The 22056-nt window shown below is 37.9% G+C and overlaps 1 protein-coding gene across 7 annotated transcripts in view; it reads right to left on the reverse strand.

Annotated features, from left to right (window-relative positions):
• Window positions 1-6695: 6695 nt before the first annotated feature.
• TFCP2 (transcription factor CP2) overlaps window positions 6696-22056 on the reverse strand; it is a 52956-nt gene continuing 37595 nt past the window's right edge. Inside the window, exons 5-15 of one of the 7 annotated variants that reach the window (XM_070370800.1) lie at window positions 20937-21043; window positions 19725-19877; window positions 18910-19020; window positions 17141-17229; window positions 15205-15253; window positions 14748-14841; window positions 13799-13889; window positions 11826-11935; window positions 11232-11374; window positions 9550-9601; window positions 6702-8725 (exon numbers count right to left, since the gene is read on the reverse strand). In XM_070370800.1, the coding sequence (XP_070226901.1) occupies window positions 8688-8725; window positions 9550-9601; window positions 11232-11374; window positions 11826-11935; window positions 13799-13889; window positions 14748-14841; window positions 15205-15253; window positions 17141-17229; window positions 18910-19020; window positions 19725-19877; window positions 20937-21043 (1037 nt within the window). In that variant the 3' untranslated portion in view covers window positions 6702-8687. Of the gene's footprint in view, window positions 8726-9549; window positions 9602-11231; window positions 11375-11813; window positions 11936-13798; window positions 13890-14747; window positions 14842-15204; window positions 15254-17140; window positions 17230-18909; window positions 19021-19724; window positions 19878-20936; window positions 21044-22056 lie in introns of all 7 variants that reach the window. The other 6 variants (XM_005908687.3, XM_005908688.3, XM_005908689.3 and 3 more) reach the window with 6 other exon arrangements.

The raw sequence follows: 22056 nt of genomic DNA on the forward strand, positions 1-22056 counted from the left end.
ATTCCGCTGCAGCCTGGGAAAGCGAGTTTGACGTCGCTGCAGCCTTTTGAAAAGGATGAGGGGAGACCCTCAGCTCCAGATCTTCGATGACTAAACAGATTCTTGTCTAAAACTCCCCTTTTCCTTTCATCAGGCCCGCACTTCCAGGTCTAAGGAACGTAATCCCCCTTATCCTCGCTCAGGGGATCTAAGTCTTAAGCAGCGCGACGTGCTGCAGCCTGCCCAGAGTATAAAGAAAATAGAAGCAATGCAGAGTAATCTTCAGTGTGTATTGATGGATTATTTTCTTTCCAAATTTTCTTACGTGATTTCTGATCTTCACAATTTTGCAACTCATTTTTAAAACCGAGAACGAAGACTCAGAAATCGAAATGTTGTACGTCATTTGCCAAGGACACCAGTCTTGGTCTTGTCTCACTCAGAATGGAAGAACAGGTCTCTCCTTTGACCTGTAAGGCCCTGTAAGATATAGGTGAGTCCTCTCGCCTCACCAGCCACCATCCTGTATGTCAGCTTGTCTCTTACATTTCCCCTCCCTTTCTCTGTTTTAACTGCCCTGGCCCACTAGATTCTTTGCAACAGGACAATCATGCTCTCATCTCAGGGCCTTTTCCCTTGGAACACTCTTTCACCAGCTAGACCCATACTTACTTCTTCACTTAATATTTGCTCAAACGTCCCCTTATCAGAGACCCTTCCTTAACCATATTTCTAAAATGGGGCTTCCCCTAAGTATCTAGCCCCTTGCCCTATATTTCTTAAGCATTTACCATTTGACATATATTTATCCTTCAGTCTTTTATCAACTGAGTAAATTTCATGAGAGTAAGAAGTTGTTTTGTTTACTGAATCCTCAGCACCAAGTACAAAGCATGGTATTTGGCATTTAGGAGCTTTTTATTTATCAAACGGATGGATGGCAGGATTTAAACTCTGGTTAGGCTGGTTCCACAGCATGGTGCACTTACATTGCCACCAAGAACTATGAGCCAGATCTACTGGGTACCAAGCCATCTCAGTTTTAGAACTGAGAGGTTAAGTGACTTGGAAAAATGCCAAGAATTCAAGTTCTCTCCCCTAGGTGATATAAGAGACTCAGAGAGACCAAGATACAATACTGCAAAATGAAAAAAAGCAGATCACAAAAAAACAATCCGCTGGATCATAAAAAAAGCAACAGAGTTCCAGAAAAACATATATTTCTGCTTTATTGACTATGCCAAAGCCTTTGACTGTGTGGATCACAGTAAACTGTGGAAAATTCTGAAAGAGATGGGAATACCAGACCACCTGATCTGCCTCTTGAGAAATTTGTATGCAGGTCAGGAAGCAACAGTTAGAACTGGACATGGAACAACAGACTGGTTCCAAATAGGAAAAGGAGTACGTCAAAGCTGTATATTGTCACCCTGCTTATTTAACTTATACGCAGAGTCATGAGAAACGCTGGACTGGAAGAAACACAAGCTGGAATCAAGATTGCCGGGGTAAATATCAATAACCTCAGATATGCAGATGACACCACCCTTATGGCAGAAAGTGAAGAGGAACTCAAAAGCCTCTTGATGAAAGTGAAAGAGGAGAGTGAAAAAGTTGGCTGAAAGCTCAACATTCAGAAAACGAAGATCATGGCATCCGGTCTCACCACTTCATGGAAAATAGATGGAGAAACAGTAGAAACAGTGTCAGACTTTATTTTTATGGGCTCCAAAATCACTGCAGATGGTGACTGCAGCCATGAAATTAAAAGACGCTTACTCCTTGGAAGGAAAGTTATTACCAACCTAGATAGCATATTCAAAAGCAAAGACATTACATTGCCGACAAAGGTTCATCTAGTCAAGGCCATGGTTTTTCCTGTGGTCATGTATGATGTGAGAGTTGGACTGTGAAGAAGGCTGAGTGCCAAAGAATTGATGCTCTTGAACTGTGGTGTTGGAGAAGACTCTTGAGAGTCCCTTGGACTGCAAGGAGATCCAACCAGTCCATTCTGAAGGAGATCAGCCCTGGGATTTCTTTGGAAGGAATGATGCTAAAGCTGAAACTCCAGTGCTTTGGCCACCTCATGTGAAGAGTTGACTCATTGGAAAACACTCTGATGCTGGGAGGGATTGGGGGCAGGAGGAGAAGGGGATGACAGAGGATGAGATGGCTGGATGGCATCACTGACTCGATGGACGTGAGTCTGGGTGAACTCTGGGAGTTGGTGATGGACAGGGAGGCCTGGCGTGCTGCGATTCATGGGGTTGCAAAGAGTCGGACACGACTGAGCGACTGATCTGATCTGATCTGATGATTCTGTTTTTCCTGGACAGACAGGAATCAAAAAGGAAGAGAAGACCCCAGAATGTTTAGAGTCAGTGGGATGAGTAACAAAAAGTAGCCCGAAGGCCATGTTGGGTAGGCTAAAAGTGTTTCATATACCAACACATCTAGAATCTGAGCAGTCAGTTAGGGAAATTTGTCAGAGTACCATGAGCCTCAATACCCAAGCTTTCTTGGTTAATGACACCAAATTAGAAGACAGTCAAAGCAAAGTTAGCACATCCTTTGAGAAGACAGCAGAATCCAGTTTGCCAGTAAGCTATAGATCAGTCAAAAAGATCATCTGGATTGTTAGAACAAACATCACAACCACTTCTCACAGAGCCACTTATTCACCATATTTCATTGTCTTGATAGAATCACTAGGTAAGTTATTACAATGGTGCCAGTTCACTCATAATAATTGTGATTCTGCTTATAGCCCAAGCAGGACCAGTGGAGGTCAAATGACTAGGAGTGCAGTAGAGTAGAAGTTATAAGGAAAAGTAAAAAAGAAATGCTAATATTAATATGTAAATTATAGCAACGGACATGACATCTAATTCTAAGAGTGACTGTTTTGTTCCAGACCATGCATAATTCATGGCTAGGTGAGTTTTAGGGGCAAAAAACTCAAGTAGGAAGGAAAGACAGATGATCAAGAACAACAAAGACAAAAACCAAAGGTCAAATTTTATATCCTGGTCAGTGTTTATACGTCTGTCTTTCAGTTGTAGAGGTGATCTTGCCTTCAATAGTATCCTAAATTTATTAAGCAAGGGAATAAAACTGCAACAAGACATAACTGTTTTATACTTATTATCCTTTGTAATCTCCTTAACAACCCTATGAATTAAGAATTATTTCCTTTTTAAGATGAGAAAGTTGGGGTTTAAGAGATTGTTTTGTCCAAGGACACATCCAGGAAGCCCAAGATTTGAGATTTAAACAAGGGTTCATCTGACACCAAAGTATACATTTTATCAACCACTCTTTACCAAACAAAAGATAAAAGAGTACACTCTCCTGGGAGGCTGAAAATGAATAGATCAGAGGATACTCTGTGCTGAGATGCTTAGAGAAAGAGTTAAGATAAAAATCCAAGCCACTGTTATTTGTTTTTCAATAGGGAATCTGTAGATTTAGCCCTGAGGCTGTATGTTACTTTACTAATTTACATTTAATTAGAATCCAGATCTAGAGAGACAGGCACCTTTGTGACTAATTCCACACTAACCAAAAGAGATCAGTAGAGCAAATCTGGGAGAAAGACAGGGCCATAGCAATTGAAAAGCACAAACAAGAAGCAGCTGTATGTTTTATCAAGGAAAGTTTCAAAAAAGACACTCACAAATTGATGTACATAAGTGTGTAAGACACACAAAAATCTATTAATAAAGCAAAATAACCATTTTTGAGGAGCTAGAGTGCAAGGATGAATTTAGAGAAGTCAAGCTTAATAAACCTAAAAAAGGTGAATGAAAGGCTCAAGCAAAGTTATACAGATGTCTAAGGAAAGATATTAATTAAACCCTTAAATGAAAAACTAGACATTAGAATTCAGAAAGAGAGAATTCACTGGCGATTCAGTGATTAAAAAAAAAAAGAACTCAAAGAAAACAGCAGTCTGCAGTGATTAAAATGAGGAATGTGTACCTCACCTTACACAAATACACAAAAACACAGATCCACAGAACAGAATAAACCTAGGTTATTACTCATGTCCCCACAGATTCCACATAATACAAAATAGTACTGTTTGGGTGAGGTACACATTCCTCATTTTAATCACTGCAGATTGCTGTTTACCTCCTGAGGGCTTCCTTGGTGGCTCAGACGGTACAGAATCTGCCTGCAATGCAGGAGACCTGGATTTGATCCCTAGGTTGGGAAGAGCCCCTAGAGGGCATATGGCAACCCGCTCCAGTATTCTTGCCTGGAGAATCCCATGGACAGAGGAGCCTGGCAGGCTATAGTCCATGGGGTTGCAAAGAGTTGGACATGACTGAGCAACTAAGCACAGCATAGCACATAGTAAGTAACACATTAGTATTTTTTAAATACCAAGTTCTCTTATAATTGATATTAATCCAGCTGAAAATTGTAATTCATATGCAACTTTTTTTTTTAAGTTGGCTGTGTTGGGTCTTCAGCGTTGCTCTGGCTTTTCTCTAATTGTGGTGAGGGGAGGTTACTCTCTAGTTGCAGTGCACAGGCCGCTCATCGTGGCTTCTCGTGCTATGGAGCACAAGCTCTAGGGCGAGTGGGCTCAGCAGTTGCGTCTCCCCAGCTCTGGAGCACAGGCTTTAGTTGTGGTGCAAGGACTTAGTTGCTCCACAGCATGTGGGATCTTCCCAGATCAGGGATTGAACCCACATCTTCTACATTGGTAGGCAGATTCTATACCACTGGGCCACCAGGGAAGCCCATAAACAACTTTTACATCTCTGAATTTGAGAATGCAAATGCTATATTTAGTTGTAATTTCCAAATTAATTTGTTGAACAGGCCAGTATTCATAAAGAAAAATATAGAAGAAATCTGGAAGTGAAGAGGAAAGATGAGGAAAAAGGGAGGAAGTAGAAATAGATGGGAGTTTAAGGTCAAAGGTAAAAGGTCATTAAAAGAAGCAAGGAGGAGAAATAAAGTATTAATAGAACAGAAAACAAGTACTGATGCCATTAACCTCACATCACATAGAGCATCTTTCTTCCTCATTTAAGTCTTGGAGTTTGTATAATGAAACAAAAATTTAATCACAAATAAAAATAAATATATTTTAGCAGGAAAAACCTTAGCTCACAACTGAGAAAATATGAGCAGTTTTTAGGAGAAGCAGAAGAATGAAATAGGACTGTTTTATATATCAGTAAAAAGATACAGCTAGATGGGAGCATTTGTGCCATTCCTGGTGAGGCTGGAGTTATCATAACAGACCAGCAGAGGCCATAACAGATCAGATTGCCATAGAGGAATCATCCGTAGCCAAGAAAGCCAACTAAAAATCCAGAAAAATGATACAAAGGTTCAGTTTGAGCTCTTGGGTCCCAAGTTACCTGGAATTATTAGGTATTGGCCAGAGAAAAAAGCTTTAGTGGAGAAGGAAAAACTCAGTCCTGACTTAAAATATCTGCATCTGAAATTTGTGTTACTTTCAAAACTAAATGCTGAAGCTTCAGCCAGTACTTCATGGAAGTTTGAAGACAGCCCAAATCTCTGCAGCAACCCTATACAAAAGACTTTCTCAGAACACTTGGGGATACAAAGGGTTTTCAGAACATTCTTTCATTAGGCCTAAGACATTATGCCAAGCCTTCTCCACTTGCCAAGCTTCCCCTTGCTCCTCCAACTCACAGTGGTCAGATCGTGCTCTGCCCCTCATAGCGTATCCAGTGCCTGACGGTGCCAGACTTCCAGGAATCACGTCCACCCCGTCATGAGGACCTCACTTTCTCAGGTCTCTCAGACTCTAGTTGTCTTGTATTTGTCATATTGTAATCTCTCTCCAGACAAAATGACAACCTCCATTTCCGCTCCCTTTAAATGGCTTCTTAAATCATTTATGTGGGCAAATGTTCTTATCCTTGGGGCATAATATGGGACCTCATTACTTAGTAATCACATTTTATGTCGTGACTGGTATTCAATCCATAAGAATTCTGCAATGATCCTTTTACTTTCCAATGTCTCCCTTTTAACTATCGAAGTCTTTATACTATAGATTCTTCTGGATGGAACCTATTACACTTCAAGGGGACGGTACAGACAATGCTAAGTCAAATAGGATGCTATTACAGTTCTCAGGAGGGTCTAAAGTCTAACCCTTCTCCTTCTTATATAGCCTCACTCTACTGGAAATATTAAACCATCTTCTTTATTTTAAATACCAACTATCACATGGTTAAAGAGGTAAAATCCAGCCAACTTTATTCCTTGGAAAGTATCTTAGAAATAAATGCAAAAAATTATTAGAATATGTGCTTAAATGGACTTAGCCTAAATGCCATTCATAGGGAATGGCCATTTTTCAAAAGAATGATGTCAAACTATAAATTTTAATATAGAAAGATGTTCAAGACATGTTAAACACAAAAAAGAAAACTGCAGACCATTAATACTACATGAGCCCATCTGCATATGTGTGTGTGTTTGTGTGTTTGAGAGAGGAACTTTTTGCAATGACTACCTCTATAGAGTGGGACTAGGACATAAGTAGAAAAAGTTATACTTTATCATAAGTTATAATAGTTATTATAAGTAGAATTTCTTTATTGTTGAATTTATCAATTTGTGTATTACTTTCATTATGAAAAAGCTAGTTTAAATTTTTCATTTAATTGAAAAGATCGATAGTGAAGAAATGAAAATTTTTAAAGGAAACTGAATACTTACAATGTTCTATCACTGTACCAATTCTTACCAATTATACAGCATTGGCACTATAAATATTTTTTTTGGAGCTAAAGAAAGCCTAAGAGATGTCCTAGTTAATTTGAAGACCTATGATTACAAACATATAAATTCATCTCTATATAAATCTGAGAACTACTCTTAAAAAATCCTCTAACTCCAAGTAAAAATTAACAAGTATAAAATTTATAGTAAATATATTAATAGAATTCTGTGTATCATTTACAGTAAACAAGAGTCACAGATTCAGATTTAGAAAGGACCTTAAAAGTCCAATCCTCCCAGCCTAACATTCAGAGGACTGGAATAAATAAATAAATAAAAATAAAAATTAGCCTGCTGGGGAGACAGCTGACTCCCTTGAGGCTGAGAACCAGTCTTAGGAACATAATACAATTAGAAATGTCCCCCTCCAAAGAAAAATACAGACATCCAGTAATCAGTCACTAAAAAAGTATTTCGGCCTAATATGTCAAGCTGTCCAGGTCAATTTTAAATAAGGTCATTTGACTTTAATTTTCCAATTTTAAAATTTTCAATTTCTTTCAAATCAAAAGAAATCAAGACCATTTGGCAGGTTGATTTTAATGAACAACAACAAAAATCTCTGTATAAAAACATTTAAACTTTATCAAATGCTTAAAAATACACACACACACACACACACACACACACAGATCCAAATCCAATACAGAATCTTTTGAACATTATTGTTTATCAACTCAGCATAACATGTAGAGGGATTTCTGGATAAAACTTTACATGTGAAAAAAGGACCCACAGTCTTACACATGCACACACACAAGCGCACACAATTACAATCAGAAGAACTAAAGTTTATGGGAAAAATGTGAATGGGGTGGGGATGAATTGTAAAGCTTATATAAAAGAACGCTACATGAGTAAGAGAACTTCCTATCCCAAGACAAGAGGCAGAGGGGAAAGAGAAAGCAGAGGTTAGTCTAACTCATTAATAAATAGTTTGAGGTCATTCAAGAATAGTGAATGTGGGGAATAACAGATAGTCCCTGGTTTTCACTGCCTTAAATTCTGTGAATCTGACAACTAATGATGCTTTGAAAGTGTCTGTGTTTTCATTTTTTGCAGCTCTTGATTGGTTCGTCGTTATTTAGGTGTGGTTTGTCCCTTTGGGTGTTACTCTGTCAATTCTTGCTCACTGTTACGTGTGATTCACCAGGGGAGCCACAGTAAGAAATGATGGCACGCACAGAGGACTGTGAGGGGGCAGTCACAGCAGTGAACACGAGCCAGCCCGCCTGGGTCTGCGCTTCATGTCCCTATCTACCAGCTGCCTGTTACTCAGCAAGCTCCTCAGCCGCTCTGTGTCTCCATTTCCTTATCTTCAATTAGGGATCATCATTACCTACTTCATATGGGGTTATTAAGAGGATTTAAACAAGATAATCCATTTAAAGAACTTATCACACTGCCTGGCACAACTAAATGTGCAATAAATGTTAGCCAAAATTACTATTCGTCATTGAATTAGGGGGGAATTAAAAGAAGAATTTTGTTCTTTCTCCACATTTCTCTTCTTTGATAAAGTTTTCACAGGCAAAAAAGATTGAGGATCTAGTCTTATGGAATATAGATGTTTGCTTTTATGTTAGAAAAAAAAATTACATGGGCTGCATACCACAAAATTTAACATCTTTCCATTAAACATCACACAATTCTCATCATCATTATGCCCTACACACACACCCTAAATGATGTGGAGTTTCTATTGATATTCAACAACAATAGAATCCAGAAATGTTAACTAAGAAACAGTTGCAGAAATGCATGTCAGGCAGAAATCCATGTGTGCCCCAACATAGATGGCTGGGGTTCTGCCTATGCCTCTGACTCCCCCACTTAGACAGGTCAGGTTGCTACAGCCGTTCAAATCTCCATTTGTGATCCCCTCCAAGAGGAGAATTTCCCATAGGTGAACGAAGCAGCAGCCACATCTACTTCAGTATGATATGATAGCTATCATTGGTTTCTGCTGTAAGAAAAAGAAAAAAGAATCATCTTTAGTCACCTCCAAAACACTATGGTTTTTCCAGTGGTCATGTACGGATGTGAGAGTTGGACTGTGAAGAAGGCTGAGTGCCGAAGAATTGATGCTTTTGAACTGTGGTGTTGGAGAAGACTCTTGAGAGTCCCTTGGACTGCAAGGAGATCCAACCAGTCCATTCTGAAGGAGATCAGCCCTGGGATTTCTTTGGAAGGAATGATGCTAAAGCTGAAACTCCAGTACTTTGGCCACCTCATGCGAAGAGTTGACTCATTGGAAAAGACTCTGATGCTGGGAGGGATTGGGGGCAGGAGGAGAAGGGGATGACAGAGGATGAGATGGCTGGATGGCATCACTGACTCGATGGATGTGAGTCTGAGTGAACTCCGGGAGTTGGTGATGGACAGGGAGGCCTGGTGTGCTGCGATTCTTGGGGTTGCAAAGAGTCGGACACGACTGAGTGACTGAACTGACTGAACTGAACTGAAGGTTCTTTAGAGAAAGAAAAAACAGGAGGACAAAGTGTAGTATACTTATTAATTATCACAGAATACATGTAACAAATATACACTAGAAAAACAACATTTTGCCTCAATTTCATCACTTGTCCATGGAAGGTAAAAGTTGATGGCAGAAAGTCACACTTTGTCTACTCTGACAATGGCAATTCATATAAAGAAATAATCTCCAATAATGTCACATTCTTTATCTCAAATATGGTGGTTCATATTTTCCCTCTCTCCTCAAAGAATTACTATTTTAAAAAACGCTCAGACTCCTTCGAAAAAGGCATTTATCTTACTTTTTATTACCTTTCATTGTGTCCAGAATAAAACAGGCTTCTTCCTGAAAGTTCTGTATCATCTGAAAAAACAAGGAAATTTTGCTGGTTATTAAAAACCTTGGTTTGCTGTATTTATTTTGCCTATGTGGATTTTCATTATACTAGATATAAATGAAAAACAATCCTTTGCTTTGTTTTCTCTCCTGTTTAGTTTTCAAAAGCTTTAAAAGCTAAACACTCTGAAACAGCTTTCTTAAAGTTCGAGAATGCATTTTCCTGGGTTAACCCCGGGACTTTCCAAGGGGCACATAGATCCAGACAGGCCCATATGGGAGGAATTAAACATCTATGTCTGTTCTCTCCTAAAACCACCTGAGAACCTCTTGTTTTCCTTTCTCACTTCCCTTTTCAAACGCCTTTTCCCCATTTTATAAAGTAAAGGCAAGAGTTTCACCCTCCTGAGATCTTATGGAGATGTACTACCCTAGGCTATAAAAGCCTTCAGCATGCAAAAGTGTAATTGCAAATGAGAACTAGAATGACTGGGTGATATAGTCCTGGAGCCATGAAGTTTTCAATTCTTTCACCAGACTTGAAGAGTGACATAACCACAAATTGTCAAGTGACAGATGATTCAAAAAAATTTTTGATACCATCACTATGTAATTTTTGGCACATAACCCAGAAGTTAAAAAAAAAAATCCAGCAATGCTATTATAGCAAACTTCATCCATTCCTATCTATCAATTTATGTGAATCAGATTCCACAGTATTTCTTATCTAGGGGAAAAAAAACAGGATGGAATTGATGTTGAACTCTATTCCATTCTAGCAATCAATAGGCAGTATTTATCTATGAATTAATTGTGTCTGGGAGAATGGGTAAGGAATCAGTTAATCTCATCCATCTCATTAATATATGCACTTTCATTGTGTTTATTTATTTTTGGCCAAGTTACATGACTTGTGGTCCCTGGACCAGGGATTGAACCAGGCCTTGGCAGTGAAAGCCTGGAATCCTAACCATGAGGTCACCAGGGAACTACCTAGATGTACTTTTAATAAGTTTTTTCTTAATGTTTATCAATTACTTATCAAAATATATAATACATTTATGTTGTTTTAATCAATTGTACAATTATGGCGATAATTCTATCCAGAACAGATAATTTTAAATTTTCACTGAAACAAGTTTTTGTTTCAAAGAAATATAGTAAGAAAAACTAATAAAAGATATTCAAGCATAAAAGTAGACTATGGTAAGATGAAATTCTATGGGGAAAGTGAATGAAAATACCAGCTTAAGAAAACAAAGACATGATATAAATATTCTGCTAAAAAAGTATATTCATGTATTTTTTTAAACAGATGACAGTGGTATTAAATTACTCTTGCATTCAGGTTACATGAAACATAGTTAGAAAAGTGAAGCAATCATTTCATTTTTATATATCCTATAATACTCCCCAAAATGGGCACTTTTTTTGCCACTATTTAAATTTAAAACAAAAACTATTAAGTCAATCTAAAAATGTACAAGGGGATACGCAGTTTTTAAAAAATTATCTTAGGAGGTAAACAAACAAAAATGTTTGAAAACGTCTTGTCTTGGAAAACAGAGCATGCTGCCCCCATGGAACAGCTCCTGCTCCCATCATATGCGCAGACAGATCACTGTCATCTGGTGATTCAGCTGTGCTAGCAATCTACCTCATCGCTAATGAGCACATGGATGCCTGTTGGCCCCTGCTTGTAGATCTGGCTGATCTGGCAAGGGGAAATGCTGAAAAGCTGAGCAATTTTTTCTGTCAGTTCAACAGCTGTCAGTTCTTCTAGGTAGATGGCATGGTAAACTGCAAGAGGGAGAAAGCAAAGACAGTCAGCACAGAGTTTCTCTGCTCTTAAAGGCAATCTGATCACTACAAAGGCCCACTTTTTCTAAAGGATGCAGAAGCAGACTGCCTGAATGGAAATCCCAGCTCAATCACTTGCTAGCTGTGCGACCTGGGGCAAATTACTTAACATCCCTAAGCCTCATTTTCCTCACCTAAATGTTGGGGAAGAACAATAAAATCTATTGCAACGAGGAGACACCAGTCGTAAAAATTAAAACCTGTAAAAGTGCTGAGAATAGTGCCTGGTGTACATTAGGAACTCAATAAACATTAGAGCAATTACCATTACTTTTAGCAAATACTGACTCTGCTGCCTGATAAATTCCCATCACACACGTTCGTAAGTCATCTCTTCGTTTTTCTTCATATCTGTCCTGGCCTGTCCAGAACAACCTACCGAAGAAAGTACCATTTGAGTCTCCATCCTCATGCTTCTGCTGATTCTGCTGCTGTTGCTGCTGCTCCCTTAGCTGCAAGGATTCCTGACAAACATAAATGGTTAGCCTTGGGCGCACCATCCTAAGGAGGAGAAAAAAAAAAAACTATTAGTCACATTTCTCATGGTGAGCACATTTTACAGAAGAACCTTTGTGTCTACATTAATACTATACAGCACAGATTGAAAACTGGCAGCCCTTGGACCAGTGTAGCTCATTTGCTATGAATTATTACTCCTCACTGGGGTGTGTGTGTGTGTCTAACTGAATTCATTCCGACAGAAGGCATCATCAACCTCTGAATCTTTGGTTTTCCTTGAAAAATCCAAGGTCCTCATTCTTCAAAACAAAATCCAATCAGCTGTCCCACAGGCATGGTTCACATGCATTCTTCAGTACATCCTAGGGTTGACTGTCACTCATTTACACGTGGCCTCTGTAGTCATTGAGTTTGTAACCTCTGATGTAAAGGTTAGAAGGATTCAGTATGTGTGAGCCACTGTTTTTTAAGGTTCAAAGATATACCTTTTACTTAAGAGCACCAATGCCACAGACTGCTGCTGCTGCTAAGTTGCTTCAGTCGTGTCCGACTCTGTGCGACCCCATAGACAGCAGCCCACCAGGCTCCACCGTCCCTGGGATTCTCCAGGCACAGACTAGAAAATCTCATTTCCCTCATGACTGTCTCCTAGTCAGCTTTAGCCTTTCTGTTCTTTCTTCATAGGCAACCATACTGAATCACCTCTTGCTCTGATCACCTTATTCCTTCCTACTTCTAAATGCTCTGAAAATAATACATTTAAAAATGAATGATCCATTCTTTTTTGCCTAGTAATCAACCCTTGAATTTCACCTCTTTGCTTAAAAGTTTCCAACTTGATTTAATATCTTTAATAATAAACAAAAATACTTCATAATCTTAGTTCATTATTTAGTCACTGATTTGGTTCTATGGCACTGACCTGTATTTTTTTCCCATCAATATTACTACTGCTGCTGCTAGGTAACTTCAGTCGTGTCTGACTCTGTGCGACCCTATAGACGGCAGCCCACCAGGCTCCCCTGTCCCTGGGATTCTCCAGGCAAGAACACTGGAGTGGGTTGCCATTTCCTTCTCCAATGCATGAAAGTGAAAAGTGAAAGTGAAGTCGCTCAGTCGTGTCTGACCCTTCGCGACCCCATGGACTGCAGCCTACCAGGCTCCTCCATCCATGGGATTTTCCAGGCAAAAGTGCTGGAGTGGGGTGCCAATATTACTACTACCTACTTTAAATTGTAAATCCCAAACAGAGACTTGAAATTAAGCAGACATTAATCACTCTGCTTAATTACTCTCAGGCATTACTCTTACTCTGTATTAAGCAGACATTCCATGAATTCCTGCCAAAACCTAAGAATGATCTCTTCTCTAGTAAAACTGAGTTCAGGACCTTTGTACCTGCTGTTTCTTCTGCATAAAACCCTCTTCCCTTATGACTCCAAAGCTTCCATCCTTCTCATAACTCAGTTAAAATATCCCCTCTGAAGAAAGGTCTTCCCTGACTATATTCTGAGTACTCTACAAGCTACAACTTTGTTTTTATTTGTTTATTTTTCTTTAAAACACTTATTACTATTCAAAATACTTATTGTATATCATCTTTATCTCTCTCTCTCCAGAAAGCTCATCGATGTATCACCAAAGCCTAATGGCTCATAATAGGGACAATGAATATTTAATTAAATGAAAAAAACTACCTGGAAATGAAAAATGAAATATCGTGAGGAATTTCTTGGATCAAGTACAGGAAAAGATAATTTTCATCTTTATTTGGCACACAGCTGGAATTCAAATAGAATGTTTTGACAAGATGTATTTAGCTGCACAAAGAGTAGTGTGAAGAGTCCCTGAATCCAAATCCATTTGGAATCCGACCCCACTGATATTTTAACACTAATTACATACCGGCCTTTTAATGCATTAAAAAGTCTGATTCCATCTGCAGGGCCACAGATTTGAATCACATCATCTCTAGTTAGTTTCAATAAATCTGCTCCTGGAATAAATATAAGCAAATGGGTGATAAAGGCAAAGATTCTCTTCGTTAATGACTTTTAAAATGGACTCTTACAAGGATACCTCATTACCAGTAAGCTATAGTCATAATCTCTTGCATGGTATATAAAGCCTTCCATGACCTGGCCTCTGCATCCTCTCCCTTCTCAATTCCGACCCAATTAACTTACTCATTCAACCCTATGCTTTCATCATACTGACCATGCCTAATAAGTAAGTTGTTCCTCCTGCCTAAAATATTCTTCTGCTGTCTGACTAACAGACTCCTCCTCAGCCCTCAAAATTTACCTCACGCATCACACATGTTCCCTAACTCCAGACGCTTCTCCAAATGCTTCACTTTGTCTACATTTATCTAATGCATCACAACTATTTGTTTTCCTTATTTCAAGGTTTTATTTTGATTTGGATTTTCTTTGATACTAGATGGTGACTGAACAAGAACTATGCCTTATCTATTTATATATTCCTACCATACGTGGTACTACGGAGATGATGCTAAATAAAAGTGAAATGTGCAAAGAAAATATAGTAATATCAGGGGGGGAATTTCAGACTACCTGCAATGCTCCTTGATAAAATACTGTATGGATAATATATTTTAAAGGTATTGTATAGAATAAATAGTTTTAAATGAGTTTAAGAGGGTTTTCTTTTTGAGTATTTTACAGCACAGTTGCAGCTGGTGAGAAAATCTGAAGAGTTCAATGGAATTCATTTAATCAGAAAAATGCATTAAGAGCCGCCTCTTCCTCCCCCAATAACACAGGAATATCAGGAATTCCTAGAGTATAAAAGAAATCCCATGCTGGCAAAACAAAGGACAAGCAAATTTAACCTGAGAAGTTTGTAAAAAGCCTCGTGAACGTGGAGAAACGGTTTCGATGCAACCACTGCTGAGCCTCCTGAGGTGTGGTTGTTGGCAAGAGGTTCTGAAAAAGGGAAAGTATTTTTTTTGGTTACTAAACAGACTCAACTTTAAAAAGGTAAACATTACAACAGCCAAATACACCCACATTCAGACGGAGTTTGCTCGGAAGCTGTTTATACGTCAGGTTTTCTTTCTCTAACCATGCAAGATATCCATGAAATTCCATCTTTATCCTCCCCACTAGACCGAAAGTTCCTTAAATACAGCACAGTATCTGGTTCTTAGTCAAAATTTAATGTTTGCTTAGTTTTCTTAGTGAAAGAATGAATAATACTCTCTAAAAGTTGGGAATTTCTACTGAATCACACAGTCACCAAAGTATTATTAGACATGGCCAGTAACTGACATTTAACTTTGGACTTACATCTGTGACTGGAGGGGGTGGCTCTGGCTGGTGGTTTGGTGAACCATTTCTAAAGAAACATTTAAAATGAAAGGATGAGTCCATGAAACGTAGTAGGGTTTGTCATCTCACTCTGCATCATTGTAAGTCTTAAAGGTAGAGATTTACAGGAATTTGTACTATCTCATAAAACATTCTTAACTCTTGGATCCAACATTTCTATCATCTATTATTTTAGCATAAAGACTTTGGGGTGGGGAGCAGTAGAAACTATGTCATTTTTTATTATTGAAGAAATTGAAAAAAAAAAATCCAGTAAGTTGGGACTGATTAAATTATGGCATAAACAATACTAACATAAGTTTATTAGACCATAAACTAAAAATATCAAAATATAAAAGTAATCAATATATTACTACTATGTGAAGCATATAAATATACACAAATAGATTCAAGAAAAATTAGAATAAAAAGTATACAATAAAATGTCATCATATACTTTTATACTTAATAATAAGTATATTTTTAAAGTATATATATATTTTTAAGTATATATTTTTAAGTAAGTTTATTAAGTAATAAACACTTAATAATTACTTTTTAAAAGCTTCAAAAATTAGTGCTAATTTGTTATCCAAGGGCTATCTCCACACCCTTGAGTTTTCCCTACACTTCTTTTTCTCAGTAGTTTGTCCCTCTTCCCTAATGCTTACTTCTTTTATGGGAGAAAAATTAGAGCCTAATATTGAACTACATGACAAAGAGAAAATTTTAGAACTCTTAAGTTTTGCATAATATTTTAAATTCTCTATAAGTATAATCCATAGGGTGGTAACAGATTTTTCTTTCAAAAAATAACTTTCTCTATTTAAAAATGTTGGCCTTTGCTGCAAAATTCAAATTTAGTAATCAACTTATCTTAGAGCCTTAGTTATCTATCTACTCCTTCTGCAACTGCTATCTAGTTTTAATTGTTAGTTGCATTTTGAATATTTTAGCTAACTGTCCCCGCCTTTTTTTGGCTGTGCTGCACAGCCTGGGGATCCTAGTTCCCTGCCAGGGACTGAACCCGTGCCCCCTGCAGTGCAAGTGTGGAGTCCCGACCACTGGACCACCAGGGAATTCTCTAAGTTATCTTAATTAAATACTTTCAGAAGCAGCATGAACACAGAGCCTAAACAAACTCAAAAGCAAACATTACAATCAAGCTAGTCACACATTTCACAACCTATTTCAAATTTCAATATGGCCTATGTAGAAAATGTGTTGAATGCTGGGACTATAAGACAACTTTTTTTAACTGGAGTAGGCATCTATGCCAACTTTCAATTATCTGTGATAATAAAGACAATAAGGCAAGACTAAATAAATCCCATAGATAATTCCAAAACTTCATTTGCGCTCTCACCTTTACCTTCTTCCCCCAATTATCAAAGATTTATAATAAATTAGGTGTTAGGACCATTTTTAAATAAGTAACCAAACAGATTTTAGTGTCTGTACAACTGTGTTTCAGTTCCCAATGACCATGCTATAATCAGGAAGTGAAATAACCTCAAGATAAACAGTAAGAGGAAGAAGGGAAAAGTCCAGAAAATCAGTCCACAAATCACTAAACACTGACCATAATGCTATTTTCTAAGAGTGGAGAGAAGGGAATTCCCTGGAGGTCCAGAGGCCTGGGTTCAATCTCTGGTTGAGGAACTTAAATCCTGTAAGTCTTGTGGCATGACCAATAAATAAATAAAATAATGGGGTGGGGTGGGGGAAGGCCACATAAAACTTAGTCTCTTTTGAATGATAATAATAATAATCCAAACCTCAGTTAATATATAATTCCATCAAAGACTGACCAAATAGAAGTTCTTACTGATTTGCAAAGATTTTGCTTATGGAGACATAATGAAATAATATATTTTTAGGACAAACACAAGCTAATTGCACTTTCTAGACTTACCCTTCACCAAGAGAAAAACTGCTATGGGAACTGTTGAAGCCAGGTGATGGGGAATTATTGACATATGTGATCTCAGGCCATGGAGAACACTAAAAACAAAGGCAATTTAGATGCAGAAAGTACATGACTCTAGAGTTCCACCAAAACACTGTTACTTAAATAGCCCATCTTTTTTTTTTTTTGGATTCCCAGGTGGTACAGTGGTAAAGAATACACCTATCAATGCAGGAGACGCAAGAGAGTGCAGGTTCAATTCCTGGGTTGGGAAGATACTCTGGAGGAGGAGACGGCAACCCACTCCAGTATTTTTTTTTTTTTAATTCAACTACATGTTTTTTTTTAATTTATTTATTTTAATTGGAGGCTAATTACTTTACAATATTGTATTGGTTTTGTCATACATTCCAGTATTCTTGCCTGGAAAATTCCATGGACAGAGGAGCCTGGCGGGCTACAGTCTATGGGGTTGAAAAGAGTTGGATGAGACTAAGCATGCTCACACACATGCGCACACACAGAGTTGATTTACAATGTGATAATAGTTTCAGATGTACAGCAAAGTGAATCAGTTATACATATATACCATATATCTACTCTTTTTTTAGATTCTTTTCCCATATAGGCCATTAAAGAGTATTGAGTAAGTTCTCTGTGCTATATAGTAGGTCCTTATCGGTTATCTATTTTATATATAGTAGTATGTATAAGTCTGAGAAGGGCATGGCAACCCACTCTGGTGTTCTTGCCTGGAGAATCCCCATGGACTGGTGGGCTACAGTCCATGGGTCACAAAGAGTCAGACACGACTGAGCGACTAAGTACAGCACAGCACAGTGTGTATATGTCAATCCCAGTCTCCCAATTTATCCTTCCCTTCCTGATCCTGATCCCCTGGTAACATAAGTTTGTTTTCTACATCTGTAACTATTTCTGTTTTGTAGATAAATTCATTTGTCGAATAGCACACCTTTTTTTTTTGGCCATACTGTGCGGCATGTAGGATCTTAGTTCTCCAATCAGGTATTGAACCTGTCCCCCCGAATCAGGAGCATGGAGTCTTAACCACTGAACTGGCAGAGAAGTCCCTCAAAAGCACATCTTGATTAGTAAATCTTAATTCCTCATAAGTCCTCACAACTAAGAGGACAAATAAGTTTTGATCAGACTAGAAGTGATGTTTCTTCTATTTTTTTTTAATTGAAATATAACTGACATATCTATAATATTAGTTTAGGTATACAACGTAATGATAATATGTATACAGTTGACCCTTGAGCAATATAGGTGTTAGGGGCACCATCTCCTTTTCCACAGTCAAAAACCTGGGTATAACTTGATAGTCAGTCCTCTGCATCTGCACCCTGTATTCAACTGCAAACCATGTAGTACTGTAGCCCACAGCTGTGTGCTGTCACGTTTGACTCTTCACAACCCGATGGACTGTAGCCTGCCAGGCTCCTCTGTCCATGGAATTTTCTAGGCAAGAATACTGGAGTGGGTAGTCATTTCCTCCTCCAGGGGAATCTTCCCGACCCAGGGATCGAACCCAAGTCTCTTGCGTCAGCAGAGGGATTCTTTACTACTGTGCCACCAGAGAACCCTTAATATTAATACATATTTAGCAGGGAAAAAAAAACTATGTATAAATAGACCCATGCAGTTCAAACCTGTGTTATTCAAGGGTTAATAGTACATTACAAAATAATTGGCTATTTCTTTTAAGAGTAAAAAGTACTGATTGAAACTGTCACCCAAAGAAATCCTTTTACCTCTGTGAGTATAGTCGTCTCATAGGAAGGTTGGTATTTCTCCTTCTCATGAGGTGTTCGTTTCTCCATTTTCTCCCTATCTGTTTTTTGTTTTCGGTCTGCACCTTTGGGCTGAAAGGAGAAATACTCCATTTTAAATTCAAGTACTCACACTTCGATTCAACATTACTTCTACAAACTTAGAATAATCACTTGTGAGACAAAAAGGTATATACAACGAGGTAAAGACAAGATCCATCATTAAATCTAAGTCTGAAAATGGGATATTTAAATGTGTAATGGAATTGAAGGCAAGTACGAGATCTATAGCTTCGGACATGGAAAAATCTCTAAAGCACATAGTTATGAAAAAAGCAAGCTTCAAAACAATTCATACAATACAATTCTGTTTATGTTTCAAAGAAAGGAAAATACGTGTATATCTATGTACATGTGTACATAAGAGCACAGAAGTGAATTAGAATACATATGAAATTATTGACACTGGTTACCTCTGGGGAGAGGTTGGGGGGTCAGGGTAAGAGTGGTACAGGGGGACTTCATGTCATGCTCCAAATACTTTCATGTTAATGAATCTTGCAATGAGAAGGTATTTATCCATATGATATCCCTACAATCCCTTTTCCAAGTTCCCCTTCTCCCACCATCCCTATTTAAACTTCTTTACTGGGCAGCTTTATTTCAGTAACTCCAATTTAGGCTGGGCTTTCATAGTTTTTGAAAAGAGACAAGCTGACTTTCTCACTTGGTGACTAATGTTGCAAATGAAAGACAAGGAAAAAAAGTCCAAGGACCAGCGCAAAGCCCAGGAATACCTTGAAGACTTTGATCTGGCAGCTGGCTGAGTGTAAGTGCTCAGTATACTCCCCGTTCTCATTCTCCTTGAAGGTATCAATTTGTACTCGAAATGGCACTCCCTTCTCACCACCATGTTTCCTCATGGTGAACTCTGTGCTAATACAATGCACCTGAAAAGAATATACCATCCAGCCAGGTTTCAGTACTATTAGGAGCCAAACCAGTCAGCAACATTTTAGGGCAACAGCAAAACCTTTAAACACCTACAAAAAAACCTTACACTCTCTTTCTGATCATGAAGAATTTATACTCTCATGAGGAAATGAGGAAAACTTCAATGATTTACAAATGCAAACAAAGTAATTGTACAGGTCTAATGTTAACAAAAAGCTGCTCTGAGGAATTCATTAATTATTTCAGAAAAGACAGAGTTAACATAGAAGAGAAATGGTTTCTGTTAATGAAACTTTCCTGAAATTTATGGTAGATTTTAGAAAACAGAGGCACCATCCATGCTGGGAGAATAGTAAATATGAAAGCTCATGAGCAATGGGAAGAAAACTGTTTGCTAGGCTACTGCATAAAGTCCAAGATCTTGACAAATCTTCATAGTGGAGCCCTGGTTGACCAAATACCTGCCTGGGTAAGTTATTAACTTATCTAAGACTCAAGGAATATTCTTACTCCACAGGATTCTTGTTGAAAGTCTTAAAATCATGGGTAAAAAGTGTTAACACAGTGACTATCTGATGAGAAGCACTCAATAAACTACTGGCTATCATTATTACAAATATGAGTTTTCAGGCAGTCTACCCAAAGGACATAATCAGATATGCAAATCAGATTCTAATTATGAAGATGTTCAAAATAACTTCTTTGGTAGTACTGAAAAATGAGGATAATCTCAATGCTAGACAACTGTTAGGTAAGTTTATCTCAAGAATAAAATATTATGCATGCATTAGCAAGTATTTTTGAGAGAAACAAATAAATAAATTGGGGAAATTAGAAGAGCAACACAGAAACTCCTCTTTGCTTTCACATGTTGAGAAGTCTGCATTTGTTTAGGGGTTTACAGGTTGCAACCCTGGAAAGATTTCAAATTTAATACATTTTTATCCTTTAAGGACCAAACTGGTGGTAAGGTATCCTTTTCAAAACTGGAGCCCTGTCCACAGTGTCTTACCTGAATCCTTTGCAAAACTGGAGCCCTGTCCACAGCGTCTTACCTGAATAAACACAGACGTCCTTTTCGCAGGGTCCCACAGGAACTCCACTGTGTTTAGTTGGTTTGGGTTAGCCCTAGGATCGATTATACCCACAGACATTGGGATATCTGAGAAATAAACGGTGATCATTGAACAATTCTGGGTGCCACTGGGTTTAAATAAGAAAGCACCGATTCTTCTATCATTGGTCCTGAATTACCAAGACTTTTGTGTATACACCCTCAACTTTTTTTTTTGCCAAAAAAGAGTTCAATTAGAGCTAAAATTGACCTAAGTACTTTCCTTCTGAGCATCTTTTTTCCACTTTAAAAAGTTTTTAAAATAAGACAATTTATGAGTAGTTTCCTTTTAATTTGCCAGAATTCTACTTAAAGATAAATTTAGTGTACGCACTGGGTTTAGTGTCATGAAAAATTTAATTTACAATCTGCTTCACTTGCAGTTTTAAGGGCAATGTTACTGCTAGAGAAAAACTAAGAGGATTGTTATAGAAGGATAAAGCAGAGTGTCCGAATAAAGACAGAAAACACTGCATCACAAATATAAGTGGGTAAATTTAACATAACAGCTGACTCATGAAGTCATCAAAGAATCCTATAATAGGATGACACAACTTATATTCAAGAGGGGAGGAAAATGAATGGCCTTTAGAACTTTCTGTTCCATATGGCATGTATTTAAATATTATTCCCTGACTGCTATTAATAATTCAAATTGAGGGATAAGGCCAGCTAATATTTGTTATTATAACTGTGCTATAACTTCTCTACTGTTTTAATATCAATGATTCAAACAAGAAAGCATTACGTGGGTCCCACTCCACACTATTAGCTGTGTTGGATTTATCCTAAAGTCAGTTTATCAAATGGATATCAAGATACCTGTAGGAGAACCAGTGTTTTCTCAGATAAAATTAGTAATACTTATGTCTGTTTAGCAACTATGTTTACCAATAGGAGATAATAACCAATAAGAGATCAAGGACAGATGCCAGAACTAAAAGTATATTCACGAAGAGAGGCTAACACTGTAGAGCTTGGATGTGTGTGTGTGTGTGTGTGTGTGTGTGTGTGTGTGTGTGTGTGTATCACATCTTCTTTATCCATTTAACTGCTGATGG

The sequence above is a fragment of the Bos mutus genome, chromosome 5 (genome assembly GCF_027580195.1).
Source record: "Bos mutus isolate GX-2022 chromosome 5, NWIPB_WYAK_1.1, whole genome shotgun sequence".
Lineage (NCBI taxonomy): Eukaryota > Metazoa > Chordata > Mammalia > Artiodactyla > Bovidae > Bos > Bos mutus.